The sequence below is a fragment of the Atractosteus spatula genome, chromosome 5 (assembly GCF_055471065.1).
Source record: "Atractosteus spatula isolate fAtrSpa1 chromosome 5, fAtrSpa1.hap1, whole genome shotgun sequence".
In the NCBI taxonomy this organism is placed as follows: Eukaryota; Metazoa; Chordata; class Actinopteri; order Semionotiformes; family Lepisosteidae; genus Atractosteus; species Atractosteus spatula.
The window spans coordinates 42,987,966-43,005,802 of NC_142710.1; the positions used below are offsets into that span (position 1 = coordinate 42,987,966).

The 17,837-nt window shown below is 45.9% G+C and overlaps 1 protein-coding gene across 12 annotated transcripts in view; it reads right to left on the reverse strand.

Annotated features, from left to right (window-relative positions):
* Positions 1–380: 380 nt before the first annotated feature.
* The window catches only part of LOC148835130 (calcium/calmodulin-dependent protein kinase type II subunit gamma), a 107,802-nt gene continuing 90,345 nt past the window's right edge, over positions 381–17,837 (reverse strand). For 4 of the 12 annotated variants that reach the window (XM_088917051.1, XM_088917054.1, XM_088917052.1 and 1 more), the window contains 7 exons: positions 15,690–15,734; positions 14,098–14,143; positions 10,767–10,871; positions 4,535–4,610; positions 3,651–3,745; positions 2,591–2,838; positions 382–738 (listed from right to left, as the gene is read on the reverse strand). In XM_088917051.1, coding sequence (XP_088773177.1) covers positions 2,606–2,838; positions 3,651–3,745; positions 4,535–4,610; positions 10,767–10,871; positions 14,098–14,143; positions 15,690–15,734 — 600 coding nt within the window. In that variant the 3' untranslated portion in view covers positions 382–738; positions 2,591–2,605. Of the gene's footprint in view, positions 739–2,590; positions 2,839–3,650; positions 3,746–4,534; positions 4,611–6,684; positions 6,805–10,766; positions 10,872–14,097; positions 14,144–15,689; positions 15,735–17,837 lie in introns of all 12 variants that reach the window. The other 8 variants (XM_088917047.1, XM_088917050.1, XM_088917046.1 and 5 more) reach the window with 4 other exon arrangements.

Below are 17,837 nucleotides of genomic sequence, written 5' to 3' on the forward strand. Positions count from 1 at the left end.
AAATACGTCTCAAATACAAGCATCATTCAGAGATAAAAATCAAAGAGTTCCACAAGAACACAACAGAATACTAAACATCTGACCCGCAGCCCCTCTACCCAAAACCCCAACCCCTAAAATAAAACCAACACTAAAACAGCCTCCTTTCAATGCCTCAAGTCTTCACTTTGGTGCTTTTTAATTCTGATATAGTAACTTGTCTAGATTTCCCTCTTGTTGACGTTAACATCAAAAATCAAACACGTATAGGTTTTAGGTTTTGAAAGAAAAACTGTCTGCAGCACCCGGCTCTAGAACTCCGGGTGTGTCCACTTGGCATTCCTGTTTCTAAAACTTCAATCATTTCACTTCTGTTTCTGTTTCTCTTTCCTCATAGAAAGGTTTTTTTTTTTCTCCCGGTACATCTTTTTTTTTTTCCTTTTTGTAATATATATATAATTTTTTAAACACCTTCTGGACAGCATAAACGGGCAAAAAAGATGGATCCATGAAACACAACAAGAAGACAGCGGCCCCCAGTGGGCGTGAGAAGCATGCACCGTCCCGAGAGCAGAGCCACTGTCGCACGGGCTCCCAGCGGCTGGCTAGGGTTGAACTGGGTTGGTGGTGTTTGTTGGCTTGTACTGAATTTTGTTTTAGTTTTGTTTTAAACTTCGAGAGGTCTCGTCTGGCCGGGCTCCCGGCGCTGATCTGACCACGGAGAAGAAACGCTCCAATCAGCTTGAGAATCCAGGCGAGCTGACAGGAGGGGGGGGGGGGAGAGAGAGAGAGATGGTGAGCCACTGGAATTGACAGAGTGCAGGCGCTGACTGGCATAACCAGTATAACCTAAGGACACATGGTTTTCAAAAAGCCAGTAAGTGCTCAGTGTGTAAATATGGGTGTTAAAACATACGACTATAATAAGAAAAATAAGAGAGACTTATAAGAAAAAGCAGCAGCGAAAACTTTAAAGTCCATTCTATTCTATTCTGTCTACATCCATGGGAGTGGCGTGGAGATGGTGGACTCGTACAAGTACCTGGGAGTGCACATTGACGATAGACTGGAATGGTCCGAGAATATCGAGGCCATTTACAAGAAGACTTTACTTCTTGAGGAGGCTCAGGTCCTTCAATGTGTGTGGTAAGATGCTACATTTGTTCTATCAGTCGGTGGTGGCGAGCGCCATTTTCTACGCAGTGGTATGCTGGGGCTCTGGGATTAGAGCAGGGGATTCTAACAGGCTGAACAAGCTCATCAGGAGAGCAAGCTCTGTCATTGGGTCTGGCCTGGACCCCCTGGAGGTAGTGGCTGAGAGGAGAATGGTGTCCAAACTAGAGGCCATCACGGACAACGTCTCCCATCCCCTCTATGACAGGCTTGTAGAAATGAAGAGCACGTTCAGCAATAGACTGATCCATCCACGGTGCGACAGGGAGCGCTACAGGAGGTCATTCTTGCCTTCTGGCATAAGACTGTACAACGCATCCACCTTGCGTCTGGGCAGAGGCAACATTGACAGTGACCTGTTTCTGGACTGAACAGTAAACTGCTACATCTGTTCTTTTTCTTTTCCCATTTACAACCGTTTTTGTGCAATATATGCCAGGGACCTGTGCAATACTTTTATATTTATATTGTGCAATATGACTTTTTTGTGTACTGTTCTGTTCTGGTTTGTTCTTTGTGTGTTCTGGGCTGAATTAACTCTTCTTAGTGCACTTCTCACTGTACTGATTGTATTGTATGTATTGTATTATTATTATTGTATCATTTGTTACACTGTTGCTGTGTTGTCTGTGTTAAGATGCTGTTGCACTGCAATTTCCCTCATGGGATCAATAAAGTATCTATCTATCATTATGATTGTTCTGAATTAACTCTGAAAAAATCTTACCATACTACCCCCCTCCCCCCCATATAGAGATTAGCACTAATTCTAAGTAACAGTCCTGGGTGTGTTTTTTCAGGAGATTTAACTTCCTGAAAAATACTGTCTGCAAAGATGATCAGATTAAATAATGATAGTCAGATAACAATCACATATTCACATGCTTGATTAAATGTCATTACCCAGCCATAAAAAGGAGCTGGGCGAGATCCTGGGATCAATTAACTGCTAACTACTAGATGGGCTGGATGGGCTGAATGGTCTCTATTCATTTGTGAAGGTTCCTAAATTCTTACTGAGTAACCTCCAAACTTTTTCTCACTGCACTCTGTTGTTGATATACTTATCTTTGTTTAAATATACTATTTTTGTTATGCCTACCCAATGTGAAACTGCCAACTAGATCGCAACTCCAAACCCCAGAACCGCACAAGGGGATAGTGAGGAAGTGTGCGCAGACTCCTCCCACTCACCTCTGAGCCAACTGTCTTTTAACACACCACAGGAAGTACCGCCCTATACTGGAGAAGTGTGTCTCTCACCCACAGCCCCAATTGTCTGAACACCTCTCTGTTTGTGCGCCTCCGCTTGGTGAATCTCGGTCATAGTTGGCTAGTCACATGACCCAGGCCCACACCCGTGACCAGAGCTCAACCTCTGCTAAGGCAAGTGCCTCAAGCTAAGCCAGTAAAAGAACCCTTACGCCTGGCGCCTCACCTGTGCCTTTGGGGTTCACTGTAGCGGAGCGGCAGGCGCGCCTGAGCAGTGGAAATGCACGTTGAGCCACTTGGAGTCGCGGCGGTGCCAAACGCGGGTCTCCTCAGACTGGGAGCTGCGTGGCCGGCCCTGGCTGTCGATGTACTGCGTCAGGCGGATGTAGGCGATGCAGGCGGCGTCCTCCCCAATCAGGTGGACATGGGGGTTCAGGATGGTGGTGTGGACAGGTTTGCTGTTCTTACTCAATACTGCAGAGGGACAGTGCAGGTCAATGCCGGGACTGGCAATACCAAGGCACACACACATGCTCATGTCTCAGTGATCTCACATCCCTAGGCTCTCAGGAGCAGTGAAGAATCCCGCAGGAGGAGACAGGCCTCTTCACTTAGGGGATATGATACTCTCTTGAGGCTGTGTGGCTCTGGTACTCAGGGTACCCCACATGCCACTTCAAATCTAGGGTCTGGCAGTATATGTGCAGCTGCTTGGATCTTGTGATGAGGTAGCTGCACAGCTCCCAGAAGAAAGCATAACTGCGGTCAAACTATAACAAGCCTAGTAGGATGATAACACTCTCTCACAACATCGTTTCATCTTATCTTACTAAATTCAGGAAGCACACAGCTCACAAGGCAGAAACACAACTTTGAAGTGGACTCCTGGGATGTTAATCAGTCCAAGTGAACACACCACTCTGCCACGCAAGGGATCAATAGCAAAAGGTGGAGATACCCCCTAGATTCCTAAATCCTTTTCAAGCACTTTGTCTTTGCAGGACCTCCCCACTTTAAACTGCCAGAAAAGCCAAGTGAAGAACAGCAACAATAAACGTACTTGTGGAAATTAATCAATACGTGCAGTCAATGACATGAGTGCAAAAAACAGAGAGTGATTCGTCTGTCTTGGGGTGACCAGGCATCGGGTGCCGTCAGGGGACATCCAGAGGGCCCCTTACCCCTTTCTGATCAGGAATAGAGCGGCAGTTAAGCCCACTGTATGACAACACTGGTGCTATGTTCCTCTTTTTCCCAAATATAAAAAATTCATTTGACCCACTCACAGTTCTCAAAGTAGAATTTGTGGAAATCCATGCCCTCCACCAGGTTCCCCAGTGCCTCAGGTTCAAAGGAGGTCAGCCCAGGGTCACAGATTCTCCTGTTGGAGGAAAAGCCTGATATACTCTGCAGTCACGTTACATGCATGTTAAAGAAAGCACAACCCCTCCTCCCAGCTAATGCTCAGACCCTCTAATTCACTCTAAGATGCGCCACCGGTTTGAATATTAGCACACGACAGAGAGTCTGTGTGCCTTTTGCGATGCTTGGTGTGGTCTGACATATACAGTAGTACCCATGATCTCTGTGTGATACACCGCACATTCTTACAGCTAGAACTGGACACGTCCAAGGGCTTGTGGGCACTGACAGCTCCCCGATCAGCACCACAAAATCTAAGGCACACGTGTGGCAATGTTCCCTCTGATTTTTTATGGCCTGTGTGCACAAAAATTTCAAGTTGTGCAAATTATTTCCCCAGTGACAAAAACTTGTGCGCACTAAATTATGTGTATGTAAAATTGTAAACCTGAACTTAAGTTTTGTTAATATAGTATTCTCATAGAAGCATAGAGATCAGTCACAGAGCCTGAGTGTCGAGCGAGCATGAGCAGTGAGGTACGAGACTACGAGAGCATAGATATCAGTTATCGAGTAGTAATAATAATGCACACAGCCAAGTTGGGCCTCTCGCAGCCAGTCTCATGTGGTCAATTTAGCATTTTTCAATTGACGACCATGTTTGTTTTATTATTATCATACTTTTTTTGGAATTTAGTTTTTTTGTGCGCAGTTCAATTTCCTATGTGCACTGATTTCATAACCTGTGTGTGTGCGCACACGCACACATCTTAGAGGGAACATTGACGTGTGGTTGTGGGGTACTCACGTGTAAGCTTCAAAATCGCCGTTGTTGATGGCTTCAATCAGCTGTTCGGTGATCTTGATGATCTCCTGCTTGCGGGCTGGAGGGGTGAAAGAGGGGAACAGAAGCAGAGAGAGGTTTCGGTTACACATGGGCGCACATACATACACTCCTCAGCCCTTCCATCAACCAGAGGGAGAGGACGCGCGAACGTGGAGGGAAGGCAGGCAGCAGGGCCTGTTCGTCAGCCGTCTGGAAATTGCCATCTGTTTCCTCCTGCTGTGGCGGGGCTGAGGGTAGAGAGACCCAGGCGAATCCCAACAAGTGTGCTGGGATTCAGCGGAAACAGCCAAGCTGCAGCAAGGAGCTGAACAGCATTAGAAACAAGACAGGCCACCTTTAAAGTCTGTTCTACACAGAATTCCTGAACTGGGTCAGTGACTTGCACAGCACTATGCCCACAGCTCCAAGAAACATAAATCAGAAGTCTGGATGGGTATTATACAGTTTTAGTAGTTAACAGTAGGGTCTTGACATGTGTGAATTTAACATTCTTGAATTATAAGCATACATGATCAGTCTGGTTGATGGGGGGGGTATTGTAAGAAGAAGGGCAAAGCACGATGAAACCCAGCAAAAGGTTGATAACCTCAACTATCAAATTAGCAGCACAACATTTTAGGATTGTGAGACGAATCTAGCTAGTGAGTGAGCCTCTCCCTATCTCCTGCCTGTCCAGCACCCTCACCTTAGCGTATTGTAACGAACACTCCTGGTTCTGTGGCGTTGGAGTGGGGACAGGCTCACTGACAGTTTTATTGGCCGTTTCATTACAGCGGGACATGTTGATCACAGACACAGAGAGTGCAGGCTGGCCACATAAAAGGGCAGCCTGTTGTATATATTAACTGATTAATATAAGTTTGCGATTACTGTTGTTTGTTCTTGTTGATCAATGTTATTTTAAATGACATGAACCCAACGCATTAGTACTTTAGTAATCAAATAAGGAAGGGCTACTTATGTCTTTAAACCATACATGCTATATATTATAGTAGATTATGCCAGACCCTACTGTATTGTAAAAATGTACAGTATAATGAGTTACTGCACATTTAGTATACGGTATTTGTTTCAATTTTAAAAGAGCAGGAAAGGGCTCTGAAAACTAAACTATTTTTGTGCTTTTCATCACAGCTTTCTAATTTTGAGTACAACCCTTTCTGAATTTCTGATTGAAATAATTCAGATAGTAGAGCAGGAATTCCTAAAAATTATTCTGACCCCATCAATAAACCAGCGCGTCTTTGTCAAAGAAAGGTCACCCTGCTGTGTGTGCTGTGTTCACTTCCGATCTGCTAACCTGCTTCTGGAGACACTCTGGCCCTCACGATCCTTCCGTTTTGTTTTGGCGACTCCTCCAAGCTAACCTGTTAAAGTTCCTTTAATTTCCCTCGCATCCCAGTGCAGCCAACTATCCTTTGTCAACATTTGCTGTCTTGCACTGCCACAGGCTCATGGACTGTAGTTCACACTCATTCTGTTATTATGAACCCTGTCTTTGCTAGTTAACACTTGGCTTTATTAAATAACTCACAGAAATCCCATCTAACTGAAATCGCATCTTAGCCATAAGCTATTGCAAAGAGAACTTTGTGGCAGCTTCTATTTAAATATTTTACCGGCACTGCGCTCCTTAAATAACTGTTTTAATTTGATTTCATTCTCAATGTTGGCAGGATGCAGAAGAAAACACCACTATTTGAAGGCACCCACAGTGTCAGAAATGTCAATCGTAGAACACACTGAAAGAGAAGCTTTCTCCAATGACCTGCTCACACCGGTCAACACTAGTCAACACCAGCTCAACACTGTGCCACAGATGAAGAGGTCAACGTTCACACAAACCCCAACACATTCTGACACAGCCTGAAGGACATCCGTACTGTCGAGAAGCATCAGGACCTGTCTGACGTGGTAGTAAACCATGACTGAATTTAAATTGGCCTGATCTCACCCGAGCTTATCTGGGAGACTGCTGGGGAAGGAGGCAGTCCAGGCTGTGGAAGGTGAGGGAATACCAGGTGCTGCGGTGCTAAAAGGTGTGCTTGCCTGGCACTGTAAACCAGGCCTGAGCATCAGGAAAACTCCCACACACCTGGGCCAGCACTTACACTGCTGTGTGCTGCTGCTGCCAAGCGCCCCAGCAGAGGCTACGGACTGAGAGTGATCTAAATCAGAAGCCTGTCCTGAACTGTTCCAAGCAATTCGCTTCACGTCATGCAGTGGGCCAGCTGAAAGACACAACATAAAATAAACACAAAGCCAACATGTGCCCAAAATGCACTTGACACACAGCACTCGCGACATGCAACAGCACAGCAAAATAAGATGTTGGGACCAACCATAAAAGAACAGAAAGTTTTTAACATGAAGAGAAAAAGAAAATGTTAATAATCAAAAAAAAAACACACTAGCATAATGCAAGGAGGCAGCATCCCACAGCAAGCAGAGGGAGATCTAGGGCTCTGTAGAGACATTGGGGGCTTCTGGGACAGGGCTCCCTGTCTGCAGATAATGGCAGGGCAGGAAAAGAGCAGGGCGTTCTCTGTAAGGATATATCCCATAGCCCAGGAGAGGCCAGGAGGGTGCAGGCCTGAGGTCAGCACGAAGCAAGAGAAGGGAAGAGGCGGACAGCTGAGTACAATAAATCAACCCAAAAGCTGGTGCGGTTTTAAGAAGAAGCATGTTCTCGCAGACAACAGGACAAAAAGCCAGAAAAGGTCACTATCAAGTGTCCTTCTCTCAGACAGAAGAGCCTGCAAGCTGCCCTTCAGCCTCAGGCTGTGAAACTAAAGGCCAATGGGCAAAAGAGGAAAGGCCAGGGGTAACCAAGGGCAGTTACCCAGAAATAGAAGTAAGGCTACTGCTGTACAGCTGTTTGATGCACTTGACATTTTATGAGCAACAGGCCACATGGTATTAATAAGGCAGAAACATAAGTATATATGTGTAAAAAATCTATCTTAGATTCACAAGTCTATTGCTTACTAAAAAAACCCAAGTATGAACTATCCAGCATCTGGATGCTAACGTGTGCCTACAGATACTGTGGTACAAGGAAGAAATAAGACAGCCTTCTCCTCCACAAGAGGCACAGTTTCTCTACACTACCCCTCAACAGCAAGGACCAGCACTGCCCGAATCCAAGAGGACCTGGGCAAGCATCTGTGTGACACAGGGACTGGACAGGCTTCCACAGAAAGTGATTCTTTTCAGAGCTACCTTTCGCCAACTGTGATCTGATGAAGGACTACGTAGGGCCTTCAAATACTCATTCATTGCCACTGCTAACAAACTAACTTACATATTTTCCATGTTTTGGTTTCTGGAAAAGGGTGAATTGGTATCATTTAATAACCATGAATGCTGCTACACCTGATAAAGCACCGACAAAACACATAATACCACAATATCCAGCAGACATTTGCAGTTGTCAAAGTGTTATTAGCTCTGTAGAAATATGCAGTTAGCATTAAATAGTTCTTAGCTCTGTAGAAGACTGGTTTGCTTCAGGCCTTGTGTTAAACATCTCAATTGCAACAGACAGGGTGCAACAGTCCTAGTTAAGGGAGACCTACCTTTTCTAAATCTAGGCTGACTGTTCCCTAGAATCCTATTTCCATATACAGCACTGTAGGTGATGCTCTGGTTTAATTCTAATTGTTGTTTCTATAACCTTACAGGTAAAAAAAGTAAGTTCGATCTGAAGTACCTCGTCCAGCTTTATCAACCTTTTTATAGGTGGCAACTATGCTTGCCTCGGTAGACTGCTGGAAGAGCTGTGCTAATGGCCTACGACTCCTGACAAACAGCGCTTTTCCACATTAGTGCCAGACAAGATACTGCTCCCCTGAGGCTGCCTCGAGCACTGATCTGAAGTTTGGATTAAACGTGTGCGCACACCAAATCTGACAATTTCATTACACCTTCAAGCCAACTGACACTACACAGTGTAAACAAGTGTAGAATACAATCAAAAGAATGGAAAACAGAGAGTGTAAACCAACGGATGTTAAAATTAGGCAGTGCTGGTATAATCTTATGGTCTTAACACATTATACTAGTCATGCCATTTGGAACATCACATTTACAGAAGTACAGTGCTGCTCTGGAACCACTACAAAGAAAAGCAACAAGGTTAATTCCTCATTTTATACAAATAAAATGTATAGGCAAGATGGAGGAACTGAGCCTCTAGAGTCCTGAAACTACTGTTTGCATTTATACGAAGTTAATCCAAAGGACTACTTCTGTATTAAAAGTGCCACCAGAACCTGGGGCTCAAGGAGACACTTAGAGGATGTGTATTTGGACAAAATTAAAACAGGAAGCACTTCACATAAAGACTTGTAGGGGTCAGGAACAAGCTAACCAGCCATGTTGTTAAAGTTCTCTGGAATTTTCAAAAAATGGGTGAACAGAAGCTGTGTAACAATAGGATGGCCCAAATGGATGCTATTGTTAGTTGCCTTTCTTATACAGTATATTGTGTAATGTGGATTAAATGTGGAAAATTCCTAAGTATACAATTTTGTAAGGAGGTAGCTTCACCTTTGTGAAAAATGATAGAAATTCATTTAAGAAACAGGCCAGGGCCATGGATGTAGAATAAAAGCCGGGATGATGTCAGTCTTCAGAGAGTGACCCCTTTAAATGGTGTCACTGTGACCTACAGCAGCTGGCTTGCTGCCAGAGGTAGGAGCTTGCAAGGAAGATGATGTCATCAGGTCCCACCCTCGCGGCCACTGGCAAGGGTCTCAGGTTCGTAAAAGTACACCAGAAATCATCCCACAACACAGGAGTGGAGAGGATAACTAACAAACCAGGAAACACAATGTCTAGATTTCTGTGAATTAGGGTCCCCAATATTTAATACTTGAGTATTAAATGAATGCAAGGATTCCTGGATCCTTGAAGAGTCAGCTCTTCTGTACCACTGTGTTCACCCTGAGGGAGAGCAGGGCAGGCCTGGCGCACAGTGACATACATTAATTTCACAACACACCAGATACCCTTTAACTTCAAAACTGTGGCAGAGAAATTTGAAGATAATATCTAAGCACATTCTGAAGGCGTCATACAATTTAGACCTTCTTTACAACCAAACATTGTTTATTTTGGCACAAAAAAATAAACGGAGAGAACAGAATATACAAATATTTCACTGTTAAAGCTTTATTCTGAGGATATAATTTTGTCTGGTGGCAGATCACGACAAATGGCATCATTGAGATGTGCTTAAAAGATAAAACATTGGCTCCACACCTTCAGAAATCCAGAGTGACTCAGGGAAACCGCAGAGACGGGCTTCCCCAGTGATCACACTGCATTTAGGAAGGAGGGATATAAAAAAAACAGGGAGCAGGGAAATCAAAAACAGGAGCAACCCTACAAAATAGCCCAGTCCACTGGGCATCCTCCTGGGATTACCAAAGGCTACCTGGAGAATTAAGGGCATAAGGAAGGGTTTGAATTTTCTGTGAGAGGAAGGAGGGGTGCACTTGTGAAGGGCTGACCTGGGCTGGGCTGGACAGCGCCAAAAGGAACCGGGCACAAGGGTGGACAGGGCAGGCGCCGCTCGGGCAATCAAGAGGAAACCTTGAACCCAGCAAATGGTGCACAGATCACATGCAAAGATCATGGAATAAACAGGTAAGGACCTATTGATTTTGTGGGAGGAACAGAACCCACAGAAGGAGAAAGCATGGAGTCTACAGAAAAGATGAGAGAATCCGTACGTGGACAGCACATGGTCAGATAAAGGAAGGGGAGACAGAATACAGCCAGGCATGTGTGCCAGGATGATCAGGCAGTGACACTGGGGGAACAGGGCAGTGGAGGTGAAGACAGCGGGGCCATTCCTGGCAGATGGTCGGGCGGGGAGACGCAGGCGAACAAACGGGAATAGAGAAGTTTCCGAGTGAGGCTGGCTGGTCTAGAGTGGGGGAGGACACACAGATGAGCAGTGGTGCTTGTGAACCTGAAGAGAGTGGGAGGTATGACTCGGTTAGAGGTTCAGGGAACTACAGAACCAGGGGTGAGAGACGCAGGAGAGGGGCAGCATGGGTAAGGGCTGAGGAGCTGGATCCTCAGCGTGAGCTGTTAAGGAGGTGGGGGGTGTGATCAGAGCGGAGGCACGAGGGACGTGTGCCGGGTGGGGGGTTGTGGGTAAGGAGGCAGGCTGCTCACTTACTGGCTGGCGGACACTGAGCGGATCCCACCTGCACTGTCAGCTCCTCGGTCGCGGCGCTGCACTGGCTCACCACCGCGCTGTCGCAGCTAGCGCCACGGCCGGACACTGCCGCCATTGGCCCAGCCAAAAAGAAACACAAGGGGGGGGGGGTTGAAACACAAGACACCATCACACACTGCCACCCTCCTGTTCACACTCCCTGTAACTCACGCCGGGCTGCCTTCCCACACAGACTGAGGGCGTCACCTCCCCTTCTCCTTGCCTGTGTCTCTGCTGGCTGCACAAGGCCCGGGGCAGGCAGGGAGAGAAGACACCGAGCTGCGCAAACTGACTGGTCAATCTGGGGCCCGGCAGGCTGCAGGCTCCTGTATTAATGGTATCTCACTGTGCCTGTCCTTGCAGACTTTCACCAAATAAGGCACCAAAGACAGACCAACAGCACCTGACGCCGACGTCCACACAAGCCTGGAGCTCCTGCAGTGGCTTCAGCTGCCATGCAAAGACTCATTTCCACGCCTAACTTGTCCTCCACCACAACTGAAACGCATTCAAGGCATTTAAATTAAAAGTAAATGAATCTGCCCCTTTGGGTTGCTGGTATCTAATTGTGTGAAGCTGTCCAAAACTACAGAGGCAGTGTTGGCTGGGGAAAGGTCCTGTTCACAGCACACACTGTCCCTCTCTTGACACTGTCACTGTGTATACAGTATACACTGCACAACACAGTTGGCCATAATCACTGACTCTCAAAGACCCCAGATCAGACAGATCAGCAAAACATCTGAAGGAGAAGTGAGTTCTTTCCCACAAACATGAGACCAAACAGCAGTCACAACGCCAAGAACATCACACATCATAACATCTCACGGGCTGAACTAGGTTACGGAAAAAAGCAAAGTGCTTTTGAGGGCTGTCAGCAGATGTATGTTGGGGCTTTGCTATAGTGTCCTGTGCTTCCCTAGCAGACACACAATCTTTCCAACATCCATACTGAAAACAGCACAGTACAGCTCTCCACCTACAGTACTGCCATCACATGAAAGTTGCCACGCTCGACCAGGACAGCAGAGAGCACCACTCTCTCTTTTAAAATGACTGAGCAGCACTGATGTCAAAAGTGTAGTGAAGTGCAGTGTTTGAGTCTAATTTGCTGTACTGTTCTGTCTGAGAGCCAGCAGATTCATATTTCATGGCAAAAACAGAAGTTATGCAACGATGGCTGTGTCCCAGTATGCACATTTGCGTTCCAGTGCCCTTCACATACAGTCTGCAAGGGCTTCGGGTGTCCCTTTTCTGATTTGTGTTTTACAGGGGTGCCCATGAGTGCCCCCAATGCGCCCTCTATTCACCCTTCTCTGGTCTGCATCGGAGCGGACGTCACTGAAGGGAATTACCCTAAATTACTTGCGAAACGGTGACGTTTCATGTGTTAACCTTTCAAATCAGTTGCTGTAGACAAAATATTCAAGTGCTAGCAAAATGCAAAAACACATTTTTTTAGGCTACTTTAGATTTGACATGTATTCTAGGTACGAAGTGTTGACATAAAGCTATTATTTCATCATCCCATTTCGACTGATGAATATTCATTTTCCTGGGGTGAATTTTTTACATGGAAAGATGAAGTGTTTAATAATACAAAGCTTTGAGGTATTGCCATATTTACTTAATTTAGTTTACTGTGCCCACTTTGAATCAGTCCTGTTTAATGTTAATGAACACATTTAAGTTCCTCAGTCATTTTTGTTCTGGGACAGATAAAACACACTTAATAGTGCAAAGCTTTGAATAAATAGCTGTATTGGCAAGTTTTCCTTTTTTTTTTGTTTACTTTGCCCATTTTGAGTCGAGCCTGCTCAACATGAATGAACACATTATGTCACTACTTTTGTGTGGAGACAGAATAGATGACATTCAATTTAATCAAACTGCAAGCAAAGAGTGAAAAACTCTTTAAAAAAGTATCTGTAGGTATACACTTAGCCACTAGAAAAGAGGCAGAGCAAAAGCAGCAACAACAGAAAGCATTTTGACCATGAGCCATAACCAGCGAACGACACCATGCAAGGGTGTCCCATGACCCTTTGGTAACGACTGCTTGCTCTACATCACAGAAGAGCGGACATGGAGGAAGGACTTAGGGCTTAGTGCAGCATTTAGGACATGGCCAATAACTTATTATGTTTTGTTGCAATGTTAAAAAAACACCACCTTTTGATATTCTAATATAATTACACGGTACAGTATTGATGTGGGCTTTCGACAAAATTGAAGGAGAGGAGACACATGAGAAATTTCATGTTATTTTAACTTTACACATCGGCGAAAGATTTAAAAGCAACAGGCTTGAAATAAATAAGCTTGTATAAAAGACACCCACACATGGGTGAGACTTTTAAGCAATGGGAATTTGACCTTCTCCCTGTAACATTAACACTGTGAACTAAGGTTACTCTGACCAGCTTTAACTCAGAGCAAGCACAATGTCACAACATATAAAAATGTGTCATGCCTGCTTATCACAGGTGAGACTACAGCCTTGCCCAACATTTGAGTCTTTGCCAGATCTTCTGTAAAGTGTGGCCTTACGGTATATGCAATGTCAACCCTGGTCTGTTTAGCACGAAACAGACCCTATAGTGCACAGCAAAAGGCTCCAGCAGAGCCCAGTTCCAGCAGGTCATCAATTTCTAAAGGCCTGGAACGTTTCAATTAAGATCAATCACAAAGGTACAAGAGTAAAGGTGTGTTCCACGCTGCAAAGAAAAGAGGCACAACGTTTCAGCTAAGGAGCCTGATGAAGGCTTGTTCCTGTGCAGCCTATGCATGCTGATGCAACTACCTACTTGAGCCAATTAAAAAGGTGCTGTGCTCAAAGTAATAGAGAGAGCACTTGGAACAAAAATCCGAATATTCTACAGTCCTCAAGGACCAGCGTTCCCTTCAATGAAGCACTGCTTGAATAACTGATCGCTTGTTTCAACAAGCGTCCACAATCTTTAAATGCGGGTGATTTAGTGTGACTGATTAGAATAACTGGACGGGGGCTCTCTGGGAGCAGGAATTACCTCTGCAGTAATCTGCTGCACCAGGGAGGGGCTCTCGGGCCAAGACTGCACACTCCATGCTTAGAACCCAGCTGGCCAGCCCGTCCCTTGGCAGAAATGGAGCAGTCGGTCCCCAGTTTATCAGCTGACACAACTCGAGGTTAACCGCAGCAGTCCTGTGACAAAGCTGCACGCCTGTGCCACTCTGTATCTTTGGAGAACGGGCCTGCTCTGTGCTGGCCCAGTCACCTGGAGCAGAAGACCAGCTGAGGTGAAAACCCTACCTTTCAAGTCCTCCTCCTCTGTTGTATTGCAGCTCTCTGTGGATCCCTACAAGCAGATAAGACAGGAAAGCTCATCAGACTGGCCGACTGTGGCACCGACACACACATGAGCTCACAGGTACCAGCAACGACAGCCCTCTGTGGGAGATACATTGGATAAGGCACCCACATCAGGGCAGTGTCATCATATCAGACACAACTATCATGGGAGTGACCCTGTCAGTCACACCCCCCAGCAGAAGTGACACTTTCAGACACACCCACTGTGGGAATGACCCTGTAACTGGCACGCACACCAAGGGAGCAATAATGTAGCAGACATGCACACAAGTGTTTCTTTCCATCTGCAGTGGTCCACTTATTTTCAGGTAACACACCTGAATGAGGGAATTTCCAAAACTCAGAAATTGATACAGGGTTGATACCCATTATAGATCCCATTCGACATTTAAGAGCTAAAAGTAAATTTGCAAATACGCTTCCAAATACAAAACAATAAATGACCCTGTCATTAAGAAAGCAGCTGGAGCTAAAACCAGAAGAGACCATTTTCCACATCTGGATGGGAATATAGAATTGACAGGGTTAACTTAAAATTTCTTTTTAGCAGACAAGCAGCCTATGGAGCTCAGAAACTAGTTCAACTTCCATTGAAGTCAATCGATAATCGGCCAAGATGAATGTTTCAATCCTTCCTAGCTGCCAATCAGTAATCCAGAGTGAAGGGCTGCTGTTAAGATGCCAGTTAAGCAGAAGCCAGTTGTCCTTATAACACTGCAGCAGGCCTCCTGCTTGATCCTGGAGCTGTGTGCAGGTCACCTCACCCAGGGCCTCAAACACCCCCAACCGCACCAAGAATTGCTCCCACTTTCAGTATTTCATGAAGTGCATTTGGTGTCAAAAAGGGCCATTCAATTCACACTGCAATAAGAGCCTGGGAATTTTAGATGGACTTTATTTGGAGCTGAAATGGTGTAGCAATTGTTACTGGGCTGGAAATAAGCTTGAAAAGTGTCTCTAAATGAACCAACTATAGCTTAGGACCATACAGTACATTATATATTCCTGTAAAATTCCTCATATTTTGGTCTTGGAGGTCCAGATATTGGCCACTCTTGTGTCCACACCGCCTGCTCATATCACACGCCAAAGGGAAGCTGCTCTTTATGGCTTTCCCAAAAGACTTCAAACAGTCAGTCAAGTTGACTTTCTGGGAAGAGTAATTAAACCCCACACTGTGTTCAATGAAAGGCAGTTTCTGTTAGTGTGGAGATGGAGAAAGAGTGGCAGGTTCTACACTGGACAAGAAGGCTTTGACTCTAGATTTCTCAGGAACTGTCTCGTGAGAATAATATAATTATCACCATTTTTCCCCACGGTGATTCCTGCATTGCTGGTCTATGTGACAACCTTCAGCATGACCTCCTCCTGTTAATGCTTGGTGTTGTGTCCCCTGGTCCTTCTGTGGAAGGGATCTGAATATTCTCCTTTGGGCTAAAGAAACTACAAATAAACTGACAATGTGGACATAACCAGCTCATGAGGCCTGTGAATGGGCTTGGTGCTTTTCTGCAATGAAAGCAGCATCTCACCTTGATGCCATCAGCCGGGTTGTGCACGACAGTGGTCTGTGGTTCCTAGAGGAAGCAAGACAGAGTTTTAGAAAGCAGAAGAGAAAGGGAGAAGGGGTGCGCCCAGCAGGTACACACTCTGAGAGCAAACCCCTACAGCCTGGCACAGCTCGCTGTTTCAGAGCCCAGGACCACACACAACATGGACAGGAGGAGGGAGGGATGGACAGCAGGGGGCTCTGGATTAGGGGAGAAGAGGGTTCTAGAACTGGGGCTTGCATACACTAGAACAAAGCCGAAAAGCACAATAATTTAAAAGTGGCAGAGAAGGGAAAGATAAAAGTCCATACGGAAGTGAAGAGCTAAAAGGGGAAGGCTACAAAAATACATCTAAAAAACAACCCTTTGAAAATAAAGGGAGCAGGGGCGGGGGGCTTTACTGTGGGAGAGCAGTGGTCTCAGACTTGTCAGTGCCCACTCCCCCCTTCAACCCTGGCACTGCCAAGGCAGGCCCTCAGCAAAGCCAGGGTGCTGTCACCAGGGCAACAGACTCCCTCCTCACAAGCGCCTGCTTTCAGCACTGCGTCATAGCCAGGCACCCACAATGCACTGTCCTGTCACCCCCTCCTCCCTAGACACCCACACACACACTGCGAAGACCCACGCACAGTAAGCTTGTTTTGAGAAGACAAAAAGATGCAGTCCCCAAGAGTTTAATCTTAGAAAGGAGTCCTTTTTGCCAAAGACGCAAGTAATCCAGATTGGGACTTTCAGACACAGGACCCCCTCACTAAAAGGGATCTACGCAAGCCCTAATACTGATGAAAAGGATGTTTTAAGGATGGAAGGAGGGTGTTGTTGCTTTGCCCCCTTCCTTCTTGTGTGTAAGACTGGCACATCGCAACAGGGAGCTGACGTTACCTCAGCACGCAAAGAGAGAGCGCTCCCTCAGGCAAAGGGCCCTGGGTAACCACTTTCATAATGAGGCACATCGAAGAGCAAGTACACAACACTTGGGCCAAGAAAGTCGCTGTTCCATGCAAATTGGTTTCTATTAATTTCTGTACTGATGCTTTTTCGGAAATTTGGGCGCCAAAGCAGGAGAAATTTCTTCCTGGGGTTTTACTTCCCGGCTGTCTGTTCCAGGAAGCATTCTCCTCCTCTCCAGGCCTAAGCCGTCACCCCTCCTCTTCCACCCTGAGGAGTGCTGCCCGTGACCGGGTTCTTATCCGGCAATCAAGCCTAGATCGCTTTCTACAACAAACTCTTTGAGGGCTGTGTGAATTGAAACATTTCCTAGAAACGGCAAGATTTCTAGTTTGAGATCTTTGAGGTATTCCACACAAATCTGTGTACTTGCCCATTAAAAGCGCCAGTTATTTTTCTAGAGGGACACCCCACACCTTTACAGTGCTTCAGATGCCTTGTCCCTGAGGATTTCTAATGACTATTGAGCTGCGACTGTGCCAATCACATCTTAAAAGGAAACCACCGAGTAGTTTGTACATAGATAAAGGAGGGACTGCATCTTCACTGCAACTGCAAAGCTCCGTTTCCTGACAGCCCTGGCTCCCACTTTGCCACACCAATAAAAGAGGCGCTAGACCAGTACTGTGTTTTTGCGTCGCTTTTTTCCCCACTCTTCACTTGACCAACAAGGATTCCAGTGCTGGTAAAGGAAACTACACATTTTTCGACCAAACAGACGTATTCTCTCTTTCCCAGGTCTGGCCTGAAGTGTCCCTGCATTCTGAGCAACAAAGGAGAGAGCTGCGAGAAAGAGACAGACCCTCCCAGGGTAGGTGACATGGACTTGCAGTTCTTCGACTTCATCCTGAAACTGGGTGCTTGATTTAGGGAGGTCATCTGGAACAGACTGGACACAACTGGGCCAGAGCTCGGAAAACGAGAAGGCGTCTGTCCCATCGAAACCCACGGAATGTCAGGCCTTAATTTCTTTACCAACACTGAAGTTTAAGCGCTGCACTTTACTAATTATGCACTTTACCAATTATGACTCCAAATTATTTCAGCAGGTTTTGGAATGGGGACTCGGTAAAAGGGGAACCAGGTGTGGGTCACAGGATGCAAATCAGTTGCGTCTGTTAAAGAACCAGAACATCGTCCATATCACACATTTTCCAGATGGAGGCGAAGGTGGGGAAGAAG